At 42.2% G+C, this 26,150-nt stretch overlaps 2 protein-coding genes across 26 annotated transcripts; one reads left to right on the forward strand and one right to left on the reverse strand.

Annotated features, from left to right (window-relative positions):
• Nucleotides 1-1,084: 1,084 nt before the first annotated feature.
• LOC125739050 (uncharacterized) lies at nt 1,085-26,150 on the reverse strand. Of its 24 annotated transcripts, none has more exons than XR_007397024.1 (4): nt 26,028-26,150; nt 1,818-1,927; nt 1,431-1,520; nt 1,085-1,218 (listed from the first exon to the last, which is right to left on the reverse strand). XR_007397024.1 is itself a non-coding variant. In XM_049008730.1 (4 exons), the coding sequence occupies exon 4, from the start codon at nt 20,840-20,842 to the stop codon at nt 19,760-19,762; it is 1,083 nt and encodes a 360-aa protein (XP_048864687.1). In that variant the 5' UTR covers nt 20,843-22,125; nt 22,716-22,825; nt 22,911-24,479; nt 26,028-26,150; the 3' UTR covers nt 19,657-19,759. The 24 variants fall into 24 exon arrangements, 6 of the variants coding, with proteins under 6 accessions (XP_048864687.1, XP_048864685.1, XP_048864689.1 ...); XR_007397018.1 differs by lacking the exon at nt 1,818-1,927 and adding an exon at nt 7,014-7,122 and having other exon boundaries at nt 22,911-26,150; XR_007397017.1 differs by lacking the exons at nt 1,431-1,520; nt 1,818-1,927 and adding exons at nt 6,627-6,716; nt 7,014-7,122 and having other exon boundaries at nt 22,911-26,150.
• LOC125739054 (cilia- and flagella-associated protein 251-like) lies at nt 3,938-5,092 on the forward strand. 2 transcript variants are annotated; one of them, XM_049008736.1, is made up of 3 exons: nt 3,938-4,546; nt 4,658-4,933; nt 4,976-5,092. In XM_049008736.1, exons 1-3 carry the CDS (start codon nt 4,109-4,111, stop codon nt 5,066-5,068), a joined length of 807 nt encoding a protein of 268 aa, XP_048864693.1. In that variant the 5' UTR covers nt 3,938-4,108; the 3' UTR covers nt 5,069-5,092. The 2 variants fall into 2 exon arrangements, with proteins under 2 accessions (XP_048864693.1, XP_048864692.1); XM_049008735.1 differs by having other exon boundaries at nt 3,938-4,933.

Below are 26,150 nucleotides of genomic sequence, written 5' to 3' on the forward strand. Positions count from 1 at the left end.
TCCAAATGTCTATTACATGTGTTGCCTATAGGGGGCCATATGGTTTGGGTGATAAGGGCTGCCTTTAAACTTTAATAGAATGAAAATACATTACATGTATTTATGTTGTATTTTTAATTACGTTTAAGGAATAAAACATAACGGGATGAATGTAAGATACACGTCCAGCGGGGACCCGTCCGGCCGCGGCCATGTGTTAGGGGTAGGCACAAGCGCCACGCCGTATTTTAAAAGAAAGCACCAAAATGTTTAAGAAAAACTTTAGCGTCGTTTTAAAATAAAATCAGGCGGAATTCAAACAAGTACAAACATGCCCGAAAGAAAGAGCAAATGCTGAGTTCAAATAAGCACAAGTGAAACCAATTAAAATACAGCACGTCGTTTTAAAAGAAAGCACTTAAACTCATTACATTTAATCAACATGCTTAAAGAATTAGAAGAAAAACTTTAGCGGTATTTACCAGTGTTAGGTTGAATAAAGCATTTTAACAGCAAACTTTCAGAATAGGCCAAAAGGCGAAATGAGCGAGTCCCAGAGCTCGGCCATAATCGGCAGGTCTGTTTGAGACCGAAGTGGCCAGCCCGTTTCAAAATGGCGACACCAGCAGAGCGCCTATTTCAAATAAAAAACGTTATGTTATAGGAGTTTAAGTAATGAAGCACTTTTCTGCCAATGTGAATAATAAAGTAAAACGCTCTAAGCATTTCAACAAGAATCAAGGAATAACGCGGTTAATTCTTGTTTAAAAGAGCGCATGCGCTCTCCTCTCTGGCTCGCTCTCATGTAGCGCATGCGCGTAGAGCCACAGTATTTTCTTTAAAGAGCCGACTCTCTTGCGTTAATTTATTTAAACAAGAATTAACTGGGTTATTCCTTGATTCTTTTTCTTTTCTTTTAAAATAACGCTAAAGTTTCTTTAAAACATTTCGGTGCTTTCTTGTGGTGCCCAAAGCACAGAATACCCACACTGCTCTGATTACGCTACCTCCTGTTAAGGGCAGGAGGAACCCCTAATGTTCCTTCTGTAACGTGGCCAAGTTCGAACCCCACGCAAAGGGACAATAACAAAGAGGCATGTAAAAATAAAATTCAATCCACTTTATTACAAATATCTAAAATCAATTAGACAAAGAAGGTTGCTGGGGGGGGGGGGCGGCTGACTATCCTCCAGATAGTAAGGTCAGGTCAGCACGGGCAGCTCTCGGCTCAGGAGGCCCCTGGTGACAAAGAAAACAGCAAAACACCACTAAGCATGCAACACGACAAACACTACACACAACAGTACAGTGTCCGCTCAGTGTGGCACCCCAACAGCAGAGAGCAAAAGCCTGTGCGGATCCAGCCTTGTACAGAAAGATCCCATGTACAAACATAAGAGGGTAGCGGCTGATGTCCACCGCCCAAAATACAATACTAAAATTACACTTACAACTAACGCCTCGGGATCCCCACAGAGGAGCTGGATGAAGTGGAGCTCGGGGAGAGGGAAGTCTGGGCCTCCCTGCTGAGACTGCTGCCCCTGCGACCCAACCCCGGATTAAGCGGAAGATGATGGATGGATGGATGGATGGATGGATGGATGGATGGATGGACACTTACAACTTAGCCCATAGCAACAACCAGGGCACTAATAAAACAAAACCAAAAGCCTATTAAATAAACCTAAAACAGTGGCTAGTCTGGTCCTTTGCAGGAATGCTTAATGCCCTCGCAACACAGCGACACCAAGAGGAAGCGTTCCAATGCTACAGGTACAAAGAAACAATCAACAAAGAAACATAGACCCTTTTATATGTCACAGTATAACCCAAGTTACCAGAGCCTCAATGTCTGTAGCCCAGCAGCCCGTAGGGGATCACGTCAAATGATAAAATTGCAGTCGCCTCCGCGTCCTCCATGAAGAGTTACATGCTGCTAGCAGTCACCCTGGTAAAATTAAAATTAAACAAACATTCAAGTTCTCAAACAAACCCTCTCCTCCTTTCCTTACCCACAGGGAAGAAGAACCCACCCCATGTCCAGTTGTAAGACATAGCAGCAAGAGAATGAGATTCCATCTTGGCAGCCTTTTATAACTTCCTGGTAGGTCATATGACCTGGCTCAAGTGGTTGCCAATATAGTGTAATTACCAGTGCCATGCAACTACTCCTACCAGCCCGTTCAGATCCCCACATTCTTTTAAAATACGCTGTGGCGCTTGTGCCTACTCCTAACAACCCGTGCCTGCGGCCGGACGGGCCCCGCTAGACGTGTATGCGCTAGCTTGCATTCATCCTGCCATATGTTTTATTATTCCTTAAAAACATAATTAAAATTAACACAAATAAATACATGTAATGTATTTTTATTCTATTAAAGTTTAACGGCAACCCTTATCACCCAAACCATATGGCCCCCTATCGGCAATATACAGTATATGGAGATAACCCCTCGACCAATCAGAATAAGGGATACGTTCCCCCTCCCGCTTATGACGTCATAAGCGGAGCCAAATTTAAGCTCCTCCCAATGTACCACATACTTTTTTTTTAGTACAAATTATTTAAATATACGATTATAATAATTAAAAAATATATTATAACATGTCATAATTATAAACTATTATTAAACTGTAATAACCCAAATCGTGCTAAATACTATTTTTAAATAAAATAATCCTTGTAATTTAAAAACACATATATCCACAATAATTCAAATAAGTGCTAAGTACAACCTATGTTTAAATAAACTGCAATAAATCAATTTGTGAAATCGCCCAGCTGCCATGAAGCAGTAGTGAGCGGAAACGATACTTATCTGCTCGTGCACAGCCCAGTTCGGGTTTCCGGTCTAAACTGGGTCGTGACTTGTGCAAACGAAGGCATAACAGTGAGGCATGTGTAAACTGTCAATAAAGTAAAACCTGCCCGTAAATTAAAGCTTGTATTAACTATGATTCATTTGCTCTTTATTTAACGTTTAATAAGAAACCCAACAGGAATGGAATATGACACTCTTATAAGGTCATGGCCACCTCCCCAAAGAAAGTCGGCCCACTTTACTTGGGGGCCACAAATTACTTAGAAGTAAGTCAGTTACTACTGAAGTACAAATCATGGACAAATATAGTCACTACTTGAGATAAATGATGCATCGTGATTTTTTATGATGAACAGATGAGCATATATTGTGCATTTGACCTTCAGTAATTCCTTCAGTAGCTCACAAACGGTTACAGAACAAACACAGTAACAAATATAGTAACAGCTTGAGATGCCTCACGATATATTAATGATGCAAACATCAGATCAGTATTTCACTTGTCTTATGTTTGTTCATCATTAATGAATGAGATCTTTGTGTAACTGAGATGTATATTGTGGTTAATACATCAGTAATAGCATAATACTATATTATTTGTGCCCCCTCAAATAAAGTGTTACCAAAAACTAGAATTAGTTAGAACTGCTACTGTGTATTTTGAAAATGTCATATTTTTTATATATAAAGCCCCGATTCCCAGCTTGAAGTCGCTGGGCCACACTTTGAGGAGGCAATCTCCAGAATCTGGGTATTAACTGTCTCATCACTAAATTCAGTACCTTTCATGATATAGCACAGCATGGCCACGGTCAGAAAATGTGAGCCTGTCCTCCTCCTGAGTAAAGCAAAGCTCACAACGCTCTGTGAGCACAGGAACGGCCCGGCAATGTTTGGTAGGTTTCTGCATTGTTTGCAAGTACAGAATATTATCTGCGCGTAAACTAATTAAGGTAAATATGGAAATTCATACAATATATGCTGCAGAATATGAGCTGAATAAAGCATATTAAAAATGCAAAGAATTAAAAAAAATTTTACCACTGACCAAATATGGCACCTAGAGTTTTTCAAATAGAATTCTAGAACAGATTGTTACCGCGACAACTCTGATGTCATCATTCGGAATGTATAAACTGAGCTGCAGGCACTAATACGACTTCAAAACAAATCAGACACTGAACAAGACGCATCTCTTAATAAAGTGGTGGTTTCTGGACTTCTTTAGGCTGCCGGCGGTACCAAAGGACGCTGGGGAAGCTACAAAAGCAAAGGAGGAAAGAAAAAGGAAGGACGAAGTAGGAAAGATGAAGAAATCCTGGCTAAGGAAGATTTTTCCTATAGGTGATGTGAGGCCGACAGAAACTCACACTGTGAGTTTGGAGATGAAACTCCTCTGCAGGAGTTCGAAAGTGGAAAAGACAGGAGTGCAGGAGGAGAGCCAGGCAGTGGTGGAGGAGGAAGAGAGCCAGGCAATGGTGGAGGAGTGCAAGGAAATGAAGGAGAAATGCAAGGCAATGGTGGAGGCGAGCAAGGCAGTGGTGGAGGAGGAAGGGAGCAAGGCAATGGTGGAAGAGGAAGGGAGCCAGGCAATGGTGGAGGAGTGCAAGGAAATGAAGGAGAAATGCAAGGCAATGGTGGAGGCGAGCAAGGCAGTGGTGGAGGAGGAAGGGAGCAAGGCAATGGTGGAAGAGGAAGAGAGCCAGGCAATGGTGGAGGAGTGCAAGGAAATGGAGAAGTGCAAGGCGATGGTGGAGGAGAGCAAGGCAATGGAGGAGGAGAGCAAGGCAATGGAGGAGGAGGAAGAGAGCCAGGCAATGGTGGAAGAGTGCAAGGAAATGAAGGAGAAGTGCAAGGCGATGGTGGAGGAGAGCAAGGCAATGGTGGAGGAGAGCAAGGCAATGGTGGAGGCGAGCAAGGCAATGGTGGAGGCGAGCAAGGCAATGGTGGAGGAGGAAGAGAGCCAGGCAGTGGTGGAGGAGGAAGGGAGCCAGGCAATGGTGGAGGAGGAAGGGAGCCAGGCAATGGTGGAGGAGGAAGGGAGCCAGGCAATGGTGGAGGAGTGCAAGGAAATGGTGGAGGAGTGCAAGGAAATAAAGGACAAGTGCAAGGCAATAGTGGAGGAGAGCAAGGCAATGGTGGAGGAGAGCAAGGCAATGGTGGAGGAGAGCAAGGCAATGGTGGAGGAGAGCAAGGCAATGGTGGAGGAGTGCAAGGGATTGGTGGAGGAGAGCAAGGGATTGGTGGAGGAGTGCAAGGCAAGATGAGGAAGATAGTAGTGGATGAGAACATATTTAAGTAATACTTATAGTCCATATGTACATACTTGTAAATAAAAGCATTAAAAACGAAGAAGAGTCAGGTGTTTTCAATTGAATGTGAGTAGGTGATGTTAAATGTCAGAAATATTCCAAATGTCTATTACACGTGTTGCCTATAGGGGGCCATATGGTTTGGGTGATAAGGGCTGCCTTTAAACTTCAATAGAATGAAAATACATTACATGTATTTATGTTGTATTTTTAATTACGTTTAAGGAATAAAACATAACGGGATGAATGTAAGATACACGTCCAGCGGGGACCCGTCCGGCCGCGGCCATGTGTTAGGGGTAGGCACAAGCGCCACGCCGTATTTTAAAAGAAAGCACCAAAATGTTTAAGAAAAACTTTAGCGTTGTTTTAAAATAAAATCAGGCGGAATTCAAACAAGTACAAACATGCCCGAAAGAAAGAGCAAATGCTGAGTTCAAATAAGCACAAGTGAAACCAATTAAAATACAGCACGTCGTTTTAAAAGAAAGCACTTAAACTCATTACATTTAATCAACATGCTTAAAGAATTAGAAGAAAAACTTTAGCGGTATTTACCAGTGTTAGGTTGAATAAAGCATTTTAACAGCAAACTTTCAGAATAGGCCAAAAGGCGAAATGAGCGAGTCCCAGAGCTCGGCCATAATCGGCAGGTCTGTTTGAGACCGAAGTGGCCAGCCCGTTTCAAAATGGCGACAACAGCAGAGCGCCTATTTCAAATAAAAAACGTTATGTTATAGGAGTTTAAGTAATGAAGCACTTTTCTGCCAATGTGAATAATAAAGTAAAACGCTTTAATCATTTCAACAAGAATCAAGGAATAACGCGGTTAATTCTTGTTTAAAAGAGCGCATGCGCTCTCCTCTCTGGCTCGCTCTCATGTAGCGCATGCGCGTAGAGCCACAGTATTTTCTTTAAAGAGCCGACTCTCTTGCGTTAATTTATTTAAACAAGAATTAACTGGGTTATTCCTTGATTCTTTTTCTTTTCTTTTAAAATAACGCTAAAGTTTCTTTAAAACATTTCGGTGCTTTCTTGTGGTGCCCAAAGCACAGAATACCCACACTGCTCTGATTACGCTACCTCCTGTTAAGGGCAGGAGGAACCCCTAATGTTCCTTCTGTAACGTGGCCAAGTTCGAACCCCACGCAAAGGGACAATAACAAAGAGGCATGTAAAAATAAAATTCAATCCACTTTATTACAAATATCTAAAATCAATTAGACAAAGAAGGTTGCTGACTATCCTCCAGATAGTAAGGTCAGGTCAGCACGGGCAGCTCTCGGCTCAGGAGGCCCCTGGTGACAAAGAAAACAGCAAAACACCACTAAGCATGCAACACGACAAACACTACACACAACAGTACAGTGTCCGCTCAGTGTGGCACCCCAACAGCAGAGAGCAAAAGCCTGTGCGGATCCAGCCTTGTACAGAAAGATCCCATGTACAAACATAAGAGGAGGGTAGCGGCTGATGTCCACCGCCCAAAATACAATACTAAAATTACACTTACAACTAACGCCTCGGGATCCCCACAGAGGAGCTGGATGAAGTGGAGCTCGGGGAGAGGGAAGTCTGGGCCTCCCTGCTGAGACTGCTGCCCCTGCGACCCAACCCCGGATTAAGCGGAAGATGATGGATGGATGGATGGATGGATGGATGGATGGATGGATGGACACTTACAACTTAGCCCATAGCAACAACCAGGGCACTAATAAAACAAAACCAAAACCCTATCAAATAAACCTAAAACAGTGGCTAGTCTGGTCCTTTGCAGGAATGCTTAATGCCCACGCAGCACAGCGACACCAAGAGGAAACGTTCCCATGCTACAGGTACAAAGAAACAATCAACAAAGAAACACAGACCCTTTTAAATCCCAAAGTATAACCCAAGTTACCAGAGCCTCAATGTCTGTAGCCCAGCAGCCCGTAGGGGATCACGTCAAATGATAAAATTGCAGTCACCTCCGCGTCCTCCATGAAGAGTTACATGCTGCTAGCAGTCACCTTGGTAAAATTAAAATTAAACAAACATTCAAGTTCTCAAACAAACCCTCTCCTCCTTTCCTTACCCACAGGGAAGAAGAACCCACCCCATGTCCAGTTGTAAGACATAGCAGCAAGAGAATGAGATTCCATCTTGGCAGCCTTTTATAACTTCCTGGTAGGTCATATGACCTGGCTCAAGTGGTTGCCAATATAGTGTAATTACCAGTGCCATGCAACTACTCCTACCAGCCCGTTCAGATCCCCACATTCTTTTAAAATACGCCGTGGCGCTTGTGCCTACTCCTAACAACCCGTGCCTGCGGCCGGACGGGCCCCGCTAGACGTGTATGCGCTAGCCTGCATTCATCCTGCCATATGTTTTATTATTCCTTAAAAACATAAGTAAAATTAACACAAATAAATACATGTAATGTATTTTTATTCTATTAAAGTTTAACGGCAACCCTTATCACCCAAACCATATGGCCCCCTATCGGCAATATACGGTATATGGAGATAACCCCTCGACCAATCAGAATAAGGGATACGCTCCCCCTACCGCTTATGACGTCATAAGCGGAGCCAAATTTAAGCTCCTCCCAATGTACCACATACTTTTTTTTTAGTACAAATTATTTAAATATACGATTATAATAATTGAAAAATATATTATAACATGTCATAATTATAAACTATTATTAAACTGTAATAACCCAAATCGTGCTAAATACTATTTTTAAATAAAATAATCTTTGTAATTTAAAAACACATATATCCACAATAATTGAAATAAGTGCTAAGTACAACCTATGTTTAAATAAACTGCAATAAATCAATTTGTGAAATCGCCCAGCTGCCGTAAAACCGTAGTGAGCGGAAATGATACTTATCTGCTCGTGCACAGCCCAGTTCGGGTTTCCGGTCTAAACTGGGTCGTGACTTGTGCAAACGAAGGCATAACAGTGAGGCATGTGTAAACTGTCAATAAAGTAAAACCTGCCCGTAAATTAAAGCTTGTATTAACTATGATTCATTTGCTCTTAATTTAACGTTTAATAAGAAATCCAACAGGAATGGAATATGACACTCTTATAAGGTCATGGCCACCTCCCCAAAGAAAGTCGGCCCACTTTACTTGGGGGCCACAAATTACTTAGAAGTAAGTCAGTTACTACTGAAGTACAAATCATGGACAAATATAGTCACTACTTGAAATAAATGATGCATCGTGATTTTTTATGATGAACAGATGAGCATATATTGTGCATTTGACCTTCAGTAATTCCTTCAGTAGCTCACAAACGGTTACTGAACAAACACAGTAACAAATATAGTAACAGCTTGAGATGCCTCACGATATATTAATGATGCAAACATCAGATCAGTATTTCACTTGTCTTATTCATTAATGATGAACAAACATGAGATCCTTGTGTAACGGAGACAAGACAGTATAAACAGAGGTAGAGATTACAGTCTGGCGGCTCCTTCTGGGCTGAGTTCTGCAGGCTTGGGACGAGCAGTGGGCCTTCCTGGGCCAGGGTCTGGAGGATCAGGACAAGCGGGTGCACCCAGCTTCTTCTGCTTCCTCCTCTTGGGATAGGGGCCAGACGTGCCACTCACAGAGGATGGGGAAAACCCCTTGTTCTCCTGGAACAGCTGTGACTCACGACTGTGGCTGGACGATGATCTCCCCTGGGCTGGCGACATGCTACTGGGGCTGGACAGCAGTCTCTCCTGGGCAGGGATCTGGAGGCATTCTGGGCCAGGCTTAGAAGAGGCAAATAGGCCAGGGGCCTCATGTATAAATGGCACGTATGCACAAAAATGTTGCATACGCCTGCTTCCATGCTTACATCGAGATGTACAAAAACTAAACTTACCATAACACTACTCACCTTTTCATGGCAGCCTCAGAAGATGCATGCACACATTTCTGTTTGGTTTCGTAAACGGGCGGCACCCAACATCAAAGCAGAGCTACTGTTTCTGTATGGTTTCCCTTTCTTTTTTATATTTGCAACCATGGCACAGGCCGTGAAATCGACAAGGAGGTAAAAGTGGCTGTCATTGGATAGGTTCCTTGTTAAAGTCACTCAAAAAGGAGAAGATTCCAGTGAGCCAACAGATAGCAGTGATTCCGTTAGTTACAGTGAAAGTCGTCCTACAAAATAACCCTCCTCTCTCTCGTCTCCCTCACACCATCCACGATTCTTTTCAAAGGTAAAATGGAGGTTAATTTGTTTTATGTATTTTTACTTTATATTTTGTGTTAATCATTTTTATATGGATATTTTTGGGTTGTGGAATGAATCACCTGAATTTCCATTATTTCTAATAGGAAAATTCACTTTGATATACGAGTGCTTTGGATTCTGGAAAGAATTATGGTAACAATCCGAGGTTTTATTGTATACTGAAATTAATTGCATATCACTTACAAATTTAATTAAGGGATTAAGGGGATACAAGATGGAGCAGGGAACTGGATGGCCAGCAACACCTGCCGGCCAAATGGGGACCAACACAGAGGACAGGGATGGATGACCACTGACCCTGACAAGGAAATAATTATAATGAATATAATGCCTTCAATGCAGGGCGAATTTAAGTGACCAAAACACATATTCATTTCTTTCTAAAGTATTGAGTATTAAACGATTTTAATCTAGTTATTACTACAATTAACTACACGTGGATACGTGAAACAAATTTGTTCTTAAAAAAATGTGAATTTGTTCATTCAGATTAAAAGAAATTCTGGAAATATTATTTATTCCATTTGTAATCCAAGTGCTTATCCTATACAGGATTTCAGAGGCACAGAGCACAAGGGAGAGGAATGTGCAGGATGAGATCCCAGTCCATAGCCGGACGACATACATGCACAAACTCCTCCACTTAGTCACACACTGGGGGCAATTCAGAGATACCAGTTAGCCTAAATGCAACTTTGGATTGCAGCAGGAAGCTGGCATCTCTGGATTATCCTTGGAACACAGAAAACGCCAGCAGGTTCCAGGTACCCAATCCTGGGGGCACGAGGCAATACTGCCAGCCACCGCACTAGAGTCCCATCTCTAAAATAAGTGCCACTTTTACAAATATTTATTTGTGTGACTGTTTTCTTCCATCATTCCTTCCACCGGTCATTGCTGTCATGCTGCCCCCATTGCCAGAACATCCTGAGGGCTGACCAGCAGAATTCCACCTGAACTGCAGCATCACACAAGTCAGTTGCACCAGAGATAAAAAGAATCAAGGTAAGAGTCAGGGTCTGTTGAACCAGCGGCGTCACCATTGTTATCACAGTTATTTACTCATCTGCGTGTCTTTCCCGTGAAGATGGCATAAGGATGCAAAATTACAAGACCCAAGTACCAAAGGCTTATAGATATTTACTATGTAACTTGCAGCCGACGCAAACATATGTATAGAGCATTTGATACTATTAGAAAGGTTCTCAAGATGCACACATTGATCGTGAGACACACGCTCCACTCCTAACTGATGTAATCTCACTCCAAACGTTTGGTGAGCCCTGTGTTACTATTAACAAAACTTTTATTACCTATAAAACCCAGCAAAATATGTCAAATGTTAACTTATATCTAAATGTTAAATGTAAAATGTAAATATAAATGTTAACTTATATCTAAATGTTAAATGCAAAACTTAAATGTAAATGTAAATATAAATGTTAAATATAAATGTTATATTTGGGACAGGAATCAAACCTACAGCCCTGGAGATATGAGGACACAGTGTGTTGTGTTTCTCACTTTCACAACATACATCCAACAGACACCAAAGTAAAGTTAGCAATGTCTTTACTAGGAATTGTACTGCATCGCATGTCACTTCTCAGTGTAGGACTATGTAGTCCTCTAACCCTGCGTATTCCTACGCTAGCCAGTCTGTATGTTAATTATTGTGGTACATACCAGAAAAGTAGTTCCTATATAATTAATGTGAACATAACACAGTGTCACCTCCTGAACCATCAGTTATAATTAGGGTGACCAGATATTCCATGTCACTTTGAGCTACTTCAGGTTTTACAACATACTTTACAACTGAAAGGCTCCTGTGCTTGGCTAATTAGTTCACTTCTCCTTGTGCTTTGATTGGCTCACATTAACTCAGTGCTTAAGTAAAACCCAGGTCTATTTAATCGAAATGGTAGTTTACAAATCCTGTCCCAGTCCAAGTGTCCTCCCTGACATGGATTACCTGGTTGCCCTAGTCATACCTTTCTGCTAATTTTATTATAACCATGTTCTGGCCAGTATCAGTCAGTAAGGCTTTTGTGTAACATCTTCAGAGAGATCAGGTACTTTTACAATGCTAATGGTTCCCAGGACATTTTGAAGACTTTTTTATTATTATATTTTGAAAGAATAATAAAAAAATATAAATGCATGGCATCCACAAATTCTTACAGAAGAACATTGCAAGACAAAGAAACTCCAGATACGTGTTATTAGGCCTACATATGAGTAAGGGGGCTTATCCAAAACCTATGTGCGAAAATGAAACCTCACAGGGTTGAGATCGCTCACTCTGAAGCTGACTCTGTGAGGCAAAGGTCCCCCCCCCCCCCCCCCCCCCCTCCGATGGGGTCAGGCCACCACCAGGTCTGCCACATGGTCTCTCTGACGCCCATTCGTTCTACTTCAGTAAGCATCTGAAGTCATCACAGATCACAGCAGGTAGCAGGTGAAGCCCTAATGATTTCCCACTTTAATGAGTCACACACGTTGTTGATTTTTAAACTGTGCACTTTCACGCTGAAGAAGGTTTACCATCATTACTCATACCTGGGGAATGATTCCACTGCGGACAGAGATGTCTGTGCAATGTGTCGCAGACAGATGGGCAGAAGCATGCCATGTACGATTCCTTTTTTATAAAATCATTTTTATCTGACTCTGGATGTTTCGTTTAAAAATTTCCACTCTTGCAAACACCAAACCAGGCTCCTGTTACACCTAGAAAGCTGATGAGAATGCATGAATGTTACATTTCTGTAGCATTTTTCAAGACACCCAAAGCTCTTTACAGAAGCAATTGGGAGCCACTTCATCCACCACCACTGTGCAGCCCCCACCTGGATGATGCGCTTGCAGCCATTCTGCACCAGTACACTCACCACACAGTAAGCTATGGTGGTGAGGGGAAGATTCACCAGTTAGATATAGGTGATGATTAGGATGCCAGATCTGAAAGGGCCCCAGTGGGCAGTTTTAGCCAGTTCATCGGGGTACCATCCCTACTCTCTTGAAATAAGCCCAGGGGTCTTTTATGACCTCAGAGAGTCAGGACCTCAGTTTTACATCTCATCTGAAGGACAGCACCATTTTTACAGCACAGTGTCCCCATCACTGCATTGTGACACAGGGGATCCACACAGACCCCAGGCTGGGCCAACCTGTCAGCCACACCGGCACCTCGTCCAGCAGCAACCCAGCTTTCCTACACTGTCAGGAAAAAATGGTACCGATTTATACCTTTGCTTTTCACTGGGGCTGTACCTTCGTGGGTCTGCCAGTTGTACCCTTAGCTGTAGGTAATTGTACTTTTTAAGATACAGAAATAGTACCATTTTGGGAACATTAATGTTGTTTGTACCTTTCTCTACCTTAAATTAGACTAAAAGGTATACTCACCTACAGCTAGGGTACAACTGGTACTCTTTCATCTTTCATCTCCAGCCCAGAAGCACTGAGTCCAGGGTCTACTTACAGTGAACAATGAGCCATGTTTGGATCTATGTTGAACACAGACTACAATCCGCACAATATAAACTGCAATATAGTCAATTTACTTTACAACATCAGATTAATTATGATCACTGGAATAGCTAATAAAAATACATATCACTTTATCTCATTAGTGTGCAGTTCTTTTCATACGGATAAATTGGTAACTGTCCTATTTTTAGAAAATGAGCTAAATGACAGACTCCATGACCTTCCTAGATGCAGCTGAGCACGTTTCTTGCTACAGTTACCTCTCAAAGCCTCACTAATGCTATCACTGCCTTTCTAACCAAGCATGGGATGGGAACCCGGCCATTATACACGAAATACACCAATTACCAAGTTAAAGCTAATATTCATTATGAACAACACCAGCCTGAAAGGGACGTGTTTTCACACACCAAAATGGGTGCAGCTTTTACCAGGATATACCAACAAAAACCCCAATGAAGCCATTGTTTGGATTGGCTTTTTGTTTCCATCAGAAAAAGGGGCCATATATATCAAGCTAAAAGTGCTTTCAGACTTTGTCCCAGGTTGTACAGTATCTTAATTTAATGTTTTTTTACATGGGGGTGATGAGCCATGTTAGACAAGACTAATCACTCATTAACTCACTGGACATTTGTGTCTCTACTGGGTGCATCTCAAACTAACATTAATATTACAGCAGAAGTGTTCCCTGTTCAGGGAAGCTTGTCTCTATCTCAACATCACTGGATAGTTGAGGCAAATAGAAAGGGTACTATACAATTCACACTGTTCAAACAGTACACTGGAGAACACAGCATACACTGCACTGCAGGACAGCATCTTGGGGGGTGGAATGATTCACATGGAGGGGAACACAGAGTACAACTCTCATCTTCTGTGCGGCAGAAATTGTACAAAATAGTGAGAAAAATAACGGGCATTGAAACGACTAGTTATACACCAGTGTACACACTGCAGTCATACACCAGTGTACACGCTGCACTGCGTGAAATCCCTCAGACTGAGATATGATATTAGACTCGGACAGGTATGTTATGACAATCATCATCCATCTACCCTGGTTAGTTTTCTGTTAATCATGAATATTTGTCAGGAATTAGCATTTTTCAAATTAACTTTTCTATGTACAATATGTCATAGAGCCATTCAGTATGGCAAATCACAGTTTTTACAGTTCTTTTCATTTAATTTTCATATGCTATATGATTTTCTCGTTTTAATATTTCTATCTTAAAGATTATTCCAGCACTATTAAAACCTGAAATTTGTTTTTCCCTCCATCCATCGAACCCCCCAACTGAATATTCTCTGTGGCAAATCACTAAAATAGAGTTAAAGCACATGGCTTCCTTTTCCTGCCAAACTAACAATGTTTTCTCCACCAGAAGGCTGCTCTGGTTTAGTAGTTGGTGTGTTTTGTGTAGAATAAAGCAAAGGGCAGGATTTAATGATGCCGGCATCATATTCTCTATGGAAACCCCCCCCCCCCCCCCATACACTTTCACGGAGTTCTGGGCTGAGTGATCCCACGGTGCAACAGAGAATACAAGCGCATGGCCAGAGGCGTGAGCTCACAGTGTAGGAGACTTTGGAGGAACATGCACACAGGTCGGCCCTAATTCAGGCCTGGCCAAGGACTTCACGAAGATTTGGAAGTAATTAGTAAGAATGTGCCTTAAAAACTCAGCATACAAAGTTTATCTACCAATCTCTACCTCAAGTATTCAAACAAAATACACCCAGTATTCACTTGAGATTTAAAAACATAAATATGCAATTATTGATTCTTCCATGAGAACTTTGCAGTATTATTAATTCAAAACTTTAGTCAATAAAAATAATTGTGATGTAATTATTATGAGAAATTTCATATGTAACCTTTTAAAAATAATTTCAGACTGTTTTTTTTAGTCTGGCCTCACACCTCATCTTCTGAATATTGATAAATAATGTAACTGTGCTTTGGCTACCTTTAGTCCCGTTAAAACAGCGCCCCCTGTAGACCATCTAGAAATGTTATCAGAGGCTGGCATGTCAGTGCAGGACATCCTCAGTGTAATGGTGGCCAGTAATGCTCACTGCTCTTCCATTTTCCTTGTGCCAGTAACGACCCGGATGAACAAATGATGAAATGAACCCCCATCGTGTGACATTTTACACTGCAGAATCTTCTCGCCCACTTCCTCCTGCAGCAAAAATCTCATCTAACTTACAAAGTTGGTCCTCCCTGTGCAGATGAAAAAGGAGAAAAAGGAGGACTTCAACATCCCTGGTGCACCTAAGAGGGGAATATGGTGTAAAGGAGACAGAAGACAGAAGCTGGGGTCCTGCAGCATCGTGAGACGACGATGCCCCACATCTCTATTCAAGATCTTCGGCTTTCTTTTCTGGGATCAGATCAATGTTTAATGTGTCCAGAAAGTCCCATCCACAGGCCATATGGTCCGAGTCCAGTGTGATGAAGTAACTCACTAACATAAGTGGAACGTGGAAGGGCTGTTTTCTGAGAGTATATAAGAAGCTAGATATCAGAATAGGCACTATATCTTGCTGATTGTTGTGAAACTGACTGATTTTAAAGTATGCACAGGGTACACAGAAGTATACAGATTTATGGCACTCATACTGCAGCTGCATGCTGTCAAGACCTCTGTATGCACTGATCATAAACCGTAGCTTCAGAAAGTACACTGACCCTGATGAATATTCATACGGTTTTCAGTTTACTGTTACAAAGTCAAATTAATATATATGAAAATCAGCATATATGACAGACTGTATACTCATATATGAGTAACAGCACATAATTGTCAAAATAGGAGAAATGTACATGTGTATAGCACAGACGTTCAAAAACATAATCAAAAAAGAACTATTCAATTTAACAAGTGAGATTAGACCAGAGGTATCCCATTTTAATGATACTGCACTAAAATGTAAACAAGGTCCATCTGTTGATCTGGGACACATTTTTGTTGAGTCGCTTGCATGATGAATAAATATGGTCAATTTAATGAGGTCTCGTGATGGAAACAGCCAACCAGAGTCTTCATGATATGAAAATCAGTTCAGCCAGAATGAGACCTGCATTTATATGTGTTTTGATGGGGGAAAGACACAAAACACATTCTGAAAACTAGTCAAATGGCTTATTATCAGACGTTTGGTGTTATGACGTGAAAATTGCTGAATCACCGAATCAGAACATGTGAATCTTAATACACAAGGCGCACAAAGACATGTCCACAGAGACTGTAATTGAGACACATATTTGACAAATGTTTGAATTAAGAAATACATTTCCCCCACGTATCCCATAGACTGATTGTGCTAGAGAGAGGGAGGGAATGTTATTTTCATGCTTGTAAATGATGTGGTGTGAGAGAACTAAAGGGGTGAATATTTAAAGTGACAGTTACCTCAGGTCCAGTCGAGCACTGATTAACGCACCGGGCAGCCAGTGATATCGGGTGCTTCACACCTTCATGTTTATGTGGTTCCTCGGCAGGTCATGGTCAATAGCAGCAACTCCTGCACTGTTTAAATTGGGGAGTTTTTCACCGCCCCCCTCCCTCCCCGCTCTGTCCGCCTGAGCCCAGTGCCACCATGCCCCTTCAGGATGTCAGGAGTCATAGTCGTACACCTTTCAGCATATAGAGGATGCCAGACTCTCAGACACAGGAGTAGAAGTAGCATCTGTTGTACACGAATGTATATGTCTGCGATGGGTTGGTGGCCCTGTCCTGGGTTATTCCCTGATTTGCAGCTTCCAGGATTAGGCTCTGGATCCTGCATAGGAGGAATGGATATAGAAGATGGATGGATGGTCTACTGCTATGGCCACCTGCAGCAGCCTTGCAGTCACCCAGTAATCCAGTCACTACTGAAGTGTGTCACAAACACATCACTGCTCCCTCTGCAAATACTGATTCATACGAGCTCTTGGGACGCAGAATTACACGGATGTCCAGGTCTGGTGTGACCATCACAAGTTTTTTTAGCGTGACTTTGTGTCTCCTTCCCGTGTCCCTTAGTGTCACAGCAGAAAGTCACAGTGTCCGTCTGCAGACATAGGTCACACCTGTGCCTGCACAGCTGGAGGGCACGTACAGCGCACCTTGGGGGCCTGGTGCTGTAAACATATCACCTTTAGAGAAGAAGGATGTAAACCCTAATAAGCCTCCATGTCTGCTCACTACTCTGGTGTAAACACCATGAGAGGAACACTAGGTGATCCTATGCCATAAATGACGACACACGGGACGCAGGGCATCGGCATTTCACTGGGTTTTTGCATGTCTTTCTCCAGTCCCAGGTAACAAATCCAGCTGTTTGGATCTGTACGCTAATTATCAGCAACCGGCACCAGTGGTACTTTCTGCCTGTCTATCCTTATATAAGGGACATTGGCTTGGATTTAATTTATCAGGACACTGCTGATTTAAGGACTTCAAGACACTGTAAACACAGCGGGCAGATACCTGTTCACAGTGCGTTTCTGCTGATATCTTTCAGGTAAGAGCAGTGCTAATAAATGTCATCAATGAGGTAAACTTTCAAATACGGCAGTTCGAAAAATCTCCTGATATATCATGAATATTGGCTTATCAATAGTCTAAATTTAATCATTTCTGACATGGGTTTGTTTGATGTTTAATTTTGAGTATTCCATTGGGCTGTGCAAATTAAGTATTTAATTTATAGGCGCTGACAAATATTGATTTAACAAATATGTAACCTTTCTACAAAATGAACACTTGTTTGCTAGTTTGAAAATAACAGAATAAACACTGAATATTTTGTAGTTTCATTTAAAGGCACCAACATTTAAACATGGTGAAATCTTTCTTATCCAGAGTTACAATAAAAGCAAATCTGCTGAGGCTGCGACTCTGTTCTCAAAACTGTAAGTTCATCAGAGGTGGAGACTTCCAGTCCACAGGGTACAAATCCAGACCAAGATTTTGTTCCCTTCATCAATGAGAAGCAGGGAAGAGCCAGGCTGGAGTTTGCAAAAAATGTGTATTTTACACAGGCTCATACCCATAACCCATAAACTGAGAAATGAGTGAAACTGAAAAATTTGATGCGGTGTGGGAAAGGGGGGCCACACTCCCCTGGGAAACTGTAAGGGGTTGCTGCAGGAGGGTGGTACTCGCTATGGGATATCAGTCACGATTCAGGATAGACAAGATGAGGGGCTGCTGACCGTATTTCAACAGATACACGTTCTCAATCAGGAAGGGGGAGCAATTAGTTGTACTCTGGCTTATCTTACTTGAGGTCAGTGGGATGCACACTCAGACGAAGTGGGTTGGTAAGTAAGTTTGTATTTATGTATGGTTCTATAACAAATAAACAGGAAAAACAAATTACCACAGTGCTTACAATGGTTATTACCATAATACGCTAATGCATAATTGTACAATATCGCCTTAGCATTCATAAGTTCGGCTATACCCAGAACAATACATCACATTAGCAGTAATTCGTATTAGAGGGAATGATTGGACGGGAAATAAACGCAAATATCTTTCCCAGGTATACAACGGAACACTCGTCAGCGATAATTATAACAGTACGCAGGTCACGTTAACCTAGCCGCGCAATTAAGTAAACTAAATAAGTACAACGTCACTTATCACTCATAATCAATAAACTTAGTACTTACATTCGTCAGTGACGCATACATAAAAACCAGGGACTGTATTTACTGCCAGGAACAACTAAACTAACTATACATAAACTGCAGCTCGCCGACGTGCGGCCTAATCCGCGCGCTTTCGTCTCACATGCACCCACAGTACTTTGCACGCACCGGTATTCCTTAAAGCTACAAGAGCCTTTCGAACATGCGAAGATGGGATTCAGAGGGACCTACCACTTGCAACTGAACAGTGCAGCATTCAAAACAGCTCAAAATAAGGGGCAAAAATACAGGCAATAAGATTAATCACAAATGGATTTTTCTCCTACTTACTCAAATACTCAGATCTGTAAAAGTTCATTTCCACTCATGAAAACACATGAAAAACACTGCATTCCATCCATCCATTTTCTGAATCAATTTGTCCAATACAGGGGTGTGTGTGTCCAGAATCTACCCAGAAAGCTCTGCCTACAATGCAGGGACATTACAGACGCTGCTAAACCTTACCAAATGTTTTCTCTCGCCTCCATTAAATGTACCCAAACACTGATACCCAACCCCATACCCCTCCTTGCTGTGACCCATCACCTGGCGGCTGGTTCTTTGGTTAAACTGGCCTCCGCTACCATTGCTAATTAGAATCATCTCACTTATATAAAAGTTTTGAAGAGCCAACAGGATTCGAAGCCTCTTACACCTCAGGATGAATCGGAAGTCATCGGTCACGTGATATTGCATAAACTTAGCAAGCCCCGATTCCCAGCTTGAAGTCGCCGAGCCACACTTTGAGGAGGCGATTTCCAGAATCTGGGTATTAACTGTCTCATCACTAAATTCAGTACCTTTCACGATATAGCACAGCATGGCCACGGTCAGAAAATGTGAGCCTGTCCTCCTCCTTAGTACAGTAAAGCTCACTACGCTCTGTGAGCACAGGAACGGCCCAGCAATGTTTGGTAGGTTTCTGCATTGTTTGCAAATACAGAATATTATCTGCGCGTAAACTAATTAAGGTAAATATGGAAATTCATACAATATATGCTGCAGAATATGAGCTGAATAAAGCATATTAAAAATGCAAAGAATTAAAAAAAATTTAACCACTGACCAAATATGGCACCTAGAGTTTTTCAAATAGAATTCTAGAACATAATGTTACCGCGACAACTCTGATGTCATCATTCGGAAGGTATAAACAGAGCTGTAGGCACTAATACCACTTCAAAACAAATCAGACATTGAACAAGACTCATCTCAATATGACTTGGTGTTTTCTTAATTGTATTAGGCCGCCAGCGGTACCAAACGAAGCTGGGGAAGGTACAGAAAGAAAGGAGGAAAGAAAAATGAAGGACAGAGGAAAGAAAAAGAAATCCTGGCTAAGGAGGTTTTTTGCAAAAAAAGGGAAAGGAAAAAAGGCAGTGGAGGAGAGCCAGGCAGTGGTGGTGGAGGAGGTGGAGGACAGCCAGGAAGTGGTGGTGGAGGAAGAGGAGGACAGCCAGGCAGTGGTGGTGGTGGTGGAGGATAGCCAGGCAGTGGTGGTGATGGAGGAGGAGAACCTGGCAGTGCTGGTGATGGAGGAGGAGAACCTGGCAGTGGTGGTGATGGAGGAGGAGAACCAGGCAGTGCTGGTGATAGAGGAGAACCAGGCAGTGCTGGTGATGGAGGAGGAGAACCAGGCAGTAGTGGTGATGGAGGAGAACCTGGCAGTGGTGGTGATGGAGGAGGAGAGCCAGGCAGTGGTGGTGATGGAGGAGAGCCAGGCAGTAATGGTGGTGGAGGAGGAGAGCCAGGCAGTAATGGTGGTGGAGGAGGAGAGCCAGGCAGTAATGGTGGTGGAGGAGGAGAGCCAGGCAGTGGTGATGGAGGAGGAGAGCCAGGCAGTGGTGATGGAGGAGTGCAAGGCAATGGAGGAGAAGTGCAAGGCAATGGAGGAGGAGGAGTGCAAGGCAATGGAGGAGTGCAAGGCAATGGTGGAGGAGAGCAAGGTAATGGAGGAGGAGTGCAAGGCAATAGAGCAGGAGTGCAAGGCAATAGAGCAGGAGTGCAAGGCAATGGAGGAGTGCAAGTGCAAGGGATTGGAGGAGTGCAAGTTCAAGGGATTGGTGGAGGAGTGCAATGCAACGGTGGAGGAGTGCAAAGTAACAGTGGAGCACAACAAAGCAACAGTGGAGGAGTACAAGGCAACGGTGAAGGAGTACAACGAAAAGGTGGAGGAGAGCAAAGCAATGGTGGAGAAGTACATGGCAATGGTGGAGGTGTACAAGGCAATGGTGGAGGAGTACAAAGCAAGGCAGATGATGCAAGATGTAAATATTTGTAAATAAAGCATTAAAAACGAAGAAGAGTCAGGTGTTTTCAATTGAATGTGAGTAGGTGATGTTAAATATCAGGAATATTCCAAATGTCTATTACACGTGTTGCCGATAGGGGGCCATATGGTTTTGGTGATAGGGGTTGCCTTTAAACTTTAATAGAATGAAAATACATTACATGTAATTATGTTGTATTTTTAATTACGTTTAAGGAATAAAACATAACGGGATGAATGTAAGATACACGTCCAGCGGGGACCCGTCCGGCCGCGGCCATGTGTTAGGGGTAGGCACAAGCGCCACGCCGTATTTTAAAAGAAAGCACCAAAATGTTTAAGAAAAACTTTAGCGTCGTTTTAAAATAAAATCAGGCGGAATTCAAACAAGTACAAACATGCCCGAAAGAAAGAGCAAATGCTGAGTTCAAATAAGCACAAGTGAAACCAATTAAAATACAGCACGTCGTTTTAAAAGAAAGCACTTAAACTCATTACATTTAATCAACATGCTTAAAGAATTAGAAGAAAAACTTTAGCGGTATTTACCAGTGTTAGGTTGAATAAAGTATTTTAACAGCAAACTTTCAGAATAGGCCAAAAGGCGAAATGAGCGAGTCCCAGAGCTCGGCCGTAATCGGCAGGTCTGTTTGAGACCGAAGTGGCCAGCCCGTTTCAAAAAAACGACACCAGCAGAGCGCCTATTTCAAATAAAAAACGTTATGTTATAGGAGTTTAAGTAATGAAGCACTTTTCTGCCAATGTGAATAATAAAGTAAAACGCTCTAATCATTTCAACAAGAATCAAGGAATAACGCGGTTAATTCTTGTTTAAAAGAGCGCATGCGCTCTCCTCTCTGGCTCGCTCGCATGTAGCGCATGCGCGTAGAGCCACAGTATTTTCTTTAAAGAGCCGACTCTCTTGCGTTAATTTATTTAAACAAGAATTAACTGGGTTATTCCTTGATTCTTTTTCTTTTAAAATAACGCTAAAGTTTCTTTAAAACATTTCGGTGCTTTCTTGTGGTGCCCAAAGCACAGAATACCCACACTGCTCTGATTACGCTACCTCCTGTTAAGGGCAGGAGGAACCCCTAATGTTCCTTCTGTAACGTGGCCAAGTTCGAACCCCACGCAAAGGGACAATAACAAAGAGGCATGTAAAAATAAAATCCAATCCACTTTATTACAAATATCTAAAATCAATTAGACAAAGAAGGTTGCTGGGGGGGGGGGGGGGCGGCTGACTATCCTCCAGATAGTAAGGTCAGGTCAGCACGGGCAGCTCTCGGCTCAGGAGGCCCCTGGTGACAAAGAAAACAGCAAAACACCACTAAGCATGCAACACGACAAACACTACACACAACAGTACAGTGTCCGCTCAGTGTGGCACCCCAACAGCAGAGAGCAAAAGCCTGTGCGGATCCGGCCTTGTACAGAAAGATCCCATGTACAAACATAAGGGGAGGGTAGCGGCCGATGTTCACCGCCCAAAATACAATACTAAAATTACACTTACAACTAACGCCTCGGGATCCCCCCAGAGGAGCTGGATGAAGTGGCCGGGGAGAGGGAAGTCTGGGCCTCCCTGCTGAGACTGCTGCCCCGCGACCCGACCCCGGATTAAGCGGAAGATGATGGATGGATGGATGGATGGATGGATGGATGGACACTTACAACTTAGCCCATAGCAACAACCAGGGCACTAATAAAACAAAACCAAAAGCCTATCGAATAAACCTAAAACAGTGGCTAGTCATTTCCTTTGCTGGAATGCTTAATGCCCACGCAGCACAGCGACACCAAGAGGAAACGTTCCCATGCTACAGGTACAAAGAAACAATCAACAAAGAAACATAGACCCTTTTAAATCCCACAGTATAACCCAAGTTACCAGAGCCTCAATGTCTGTAGCCCAGCAGCCCGTAGGGGATCACGTCAAATGATAAAATTGCAGTCACCTCCGCGTCCTCCATGAAGAGTTACATGCTGCTAGCAGTCACCCTGGTAAAATTAAAATTAAACAAACATTCAAGTTCTCAAACAAACCCTCTCCTCCTTTCCTTACCCACAGGGAAGAAGAACCCACCCCATGTCCAGTTGTAAGACACAGCAGCAAGAGAATGAGATTCCATCTTGGCAGCCTTTTATAACTTCCTGGTAGGTCATATGACCTGGCTCAAGTGGTTGCCAATATAGTGTAATTACCAGTGCCATGCAACTACTCCTACCAGCCCGATCAGATCCCCACATTCTTTTAAAATACGCTGTGGCGCTTGTGCCTACTCCTAACAACCCGTGCCTGCGGCCGGACGGGCCCTGCTAGACGTGTATGCGCTAGCTTGCATTCATCCTGCCATATGTTTTATTATTCCTTAAAAACATAATTAAAATTAACACAAATAAATACATGTAATGTATTTTTATTCTATTAAAGTTTAACGGCAACCCTTATCACCCAAACCATATGGCCCCCTATCGGCAATATACAGTATATGGAGATAACCCCTCGACCAATCAGAATAAGGGATACGCTCCCCCTCCCGCTTATGACGTCATAAGCGGAGCCAAATTTAAGCTCCTCCCAATGTACCACATACTTTTTTTTTAGTACAAATTATTTAAATATACGATTATAATAATTAAAAAATATATTATAACATGTCATAATTATAAACTATTATTAAACTGTAATAACCCAAATCGTGCTAAATACTATTTTTAAATAAAATAATCCTTGTAATTTAAAAACACATATATCCACAATAATTCAAATAAGTGCTAAGTACAACCTATGTTTAAATAAACTGCAATAAATCAATTTGTGAAATCGCCCAGCTGCCGTGAAACCGTAGTGAGCGGAAATGATACTTATCTGCTCGTGCACAGCCCAGTTCGGGTTTCCGGTCTAAACTGGGTCGTGACTTGTGCAAACGAAGGCATAACAGTGAGGCATGTGTAAACTGTCAATAAAGTAAAACCTGCCCGTAAATTAAAGCTTGTATTAACTATGATTCATTTGCTCTTAATTTAACGTTTAATAAGAAATCCAACAGGAATGGAATATGACACTCTTATAAGGTCATGGCCACCTCCCCAAAGAAAGTCGGCCCACTTTACTTGGGGGCCACAAATTACTTAGAAGTAAGTCAGTTACTACTGAAGTACAAATCATGGACAAATATAGTCACTACTTGAAATAAATGATGCATCGTGATTTTTTATGATGAACAGATGAGCATATATTGTGCATTTGACCTTCAGTAATTCCTTCAGTAGCTCACAAACGGTTACAGAACAAACACAGTAACAAATATAGTAACAGCTTGAGATGCCTCACGATATATTAATGATGCAAACATCAGATCAGTATTTCACTTGTCTTATTCATTAATGATGAACAAACATGAGATCTTTGTGTAACAGATGTATATTGTGGTTAATTAATACATTAGTAATAGCATAATACTATATTATTTGTGCCCCCTCAAATAAAGTGTTACCAAAAACTAGAATTAGTTAGAACTGCTACTGTGTATTTTGAAAATGTCATATTTTCAGAATAATATCAAACCCAATCCCAGGTGTTTTCTTCCAGAATTTTTTATTCATCTCACCAATTTGCCTGTTTCACCATTAGGTATTGTGGCAGCATTCTCTAAAATGAAGATGGAACAGGAGAGAGTCAGAAATAAGGGTGATGGAAAGATCCATGAGGATGACGAAAGAGGAGTAGAAGAGATGACATCTTTTATTCAACGAAGAGCAGGCCTGCAGTTTTAAGCATGGTGAGAACCACGTTTGCACGCCAAGGTCATCTGCGATTCTTAGTGATGTCAGACTTCTTTGCAGAAGTGGTGAAAAGAAATCCTTCACAAGTAATTGGAGCCTCTGATTGGTTGGCCAAGCTGCAGTCGGGAGGGGTTGGTTTCCACGTTATGATGGGATGTAAAAAGGAAACTTGGCAGGCATAGGGCCCGTTGTCACTCCAACTCTGGCTCGCCATGCCAAGATCACATCCGCCACCAGCTTCACCAGGGGATTAAAGCCCAGCTTGTGAGCCCTGCCTGATCCACTGGAGCTCAGTCTGCCATCCCTGGAGGAACTTTCCTTGAGAAAGTTTGCCCCCATCCTGGCTATTTCAGCTCAAAAAGTGACCCAGGAGTCCACATCATCATGGCACATTCATTGTAAGCTGATGGGTGTTTCCAAGGGGAATTTAAAAGCACAGGTCTAACAGGAATAGCAGAATACGGCTGCCATCAAACGCAGGCTTCGGTTTGCATCAAATCATCCAAATTTGCTATCTACATCACAATGCAAGAACATTTTAAAAATCAGGTCCAAAATGATCTCATTCTATACCACAGTTGGCTTTCAATAAAGAAAATTCACCTGGTCCACCTTAGGAGTGAAGTATGTTTTCACACTCTGAAGCATTACGCTTTATTAGTATGTAGTGTAGCGCGGGCTGTAATCACTGCAGGAAATTACAGCACAGAAAAAGTTTGCTGGGGACACAGTAATGAAGGCAAACCATGGTTGGTTGACACACACACAAGCGAACATCATTCCTGCTGCCACGAATCAGTAACAAAAATGATAAGCATGGCCGTCTGACTCGGAAGGCAGGACACTGGGGCTGAATGGCTGTTTGCTCCCAGTACTGGCGCTGAATGTCATCCTCTCGGTATTTTTGTAAAATTCTGGAAAATTTGATTGCAAATCCCTAAATATGCCCTGTAAAATCCTGATGTTTGTATCTTTTCATTGTTATATTCAATTAGTTGTACTCTGGCTTATCTTACTTGAGGTCAGTGGGATGCACACTCAGACGAAGTGGGTTGGTAAGTAAGTTTGTATTTATGTATGGTTCTATAACAAGTAAACAGGAAAAACAAATTACCACAGTGCTTACAATGGTTATTACCATAATACGCTAACATAATGCATAATTGTACCACATCGCCTTAACATTGATAAGTTCGGCTATACCCACAACAATACATTACATTAGCAGTAATTCGTATTAGAGGGAATGATTGGACGGGAAATTAACGCAAATATCTTTCCCAGGTATACAACGGAACACTCGTCAGCGATAATTATAACAGTACGCAGGTCACGTTAACCTAGCCGCGCAATTAAGTAAACTAAATAAGTACAGCGTCACTTATCACTCATAATCAATAAACTTAGTACTTACATTCGCCAGTGACGCATACATAAAAACCAGGGACTGTATTTACTGCCAGGAACAACTAAACTAACTATACATAAACTGCAGCTCGCCGACGTGCGGCCTATTCCTTCAGGCTCTCCCGCGCGC

This window comes from Brienomyrus brachyistius, chromosome 3 (genome assembly GCF_023856365.1).
Source record: "Brienomyrus brachyistius isolate T26 chromosome 3, BBRACH_0.4, whole genome shotgun sequence".
Lineage (NCBI taxonomy): Eukaryota > Metazoa > Chordata > Actinopteri > Osteoglossiformes > Mormyridae > Brienomyrus > Brienomyrus brachyistius.

Bases quoted from the DNA above. Each gene is read 5' to 3' on its own strand.
- LOC125739050 (XM_049008731.1), bottom strand. From the start codon at position 20,842: ATGCTTTATTTACAAATATTTACATCTTGCATCATCTGCCTTGCTTTG.
- LOC125739054 (XM_049008735.1), top strand. From the start codon at position 4,109: ATGAAGAAATCCTGGCTAAGGAAGATTTTTCCTATAGGTGATGTGAGG. The intron at 4,934-4,975 runs GCAATGGTGGAG...GAGGAGAGCAAG, and splicing joins CAATAGTGGAGGAGAGCAAG to GCAATGGTGGAGGAGAGCAA.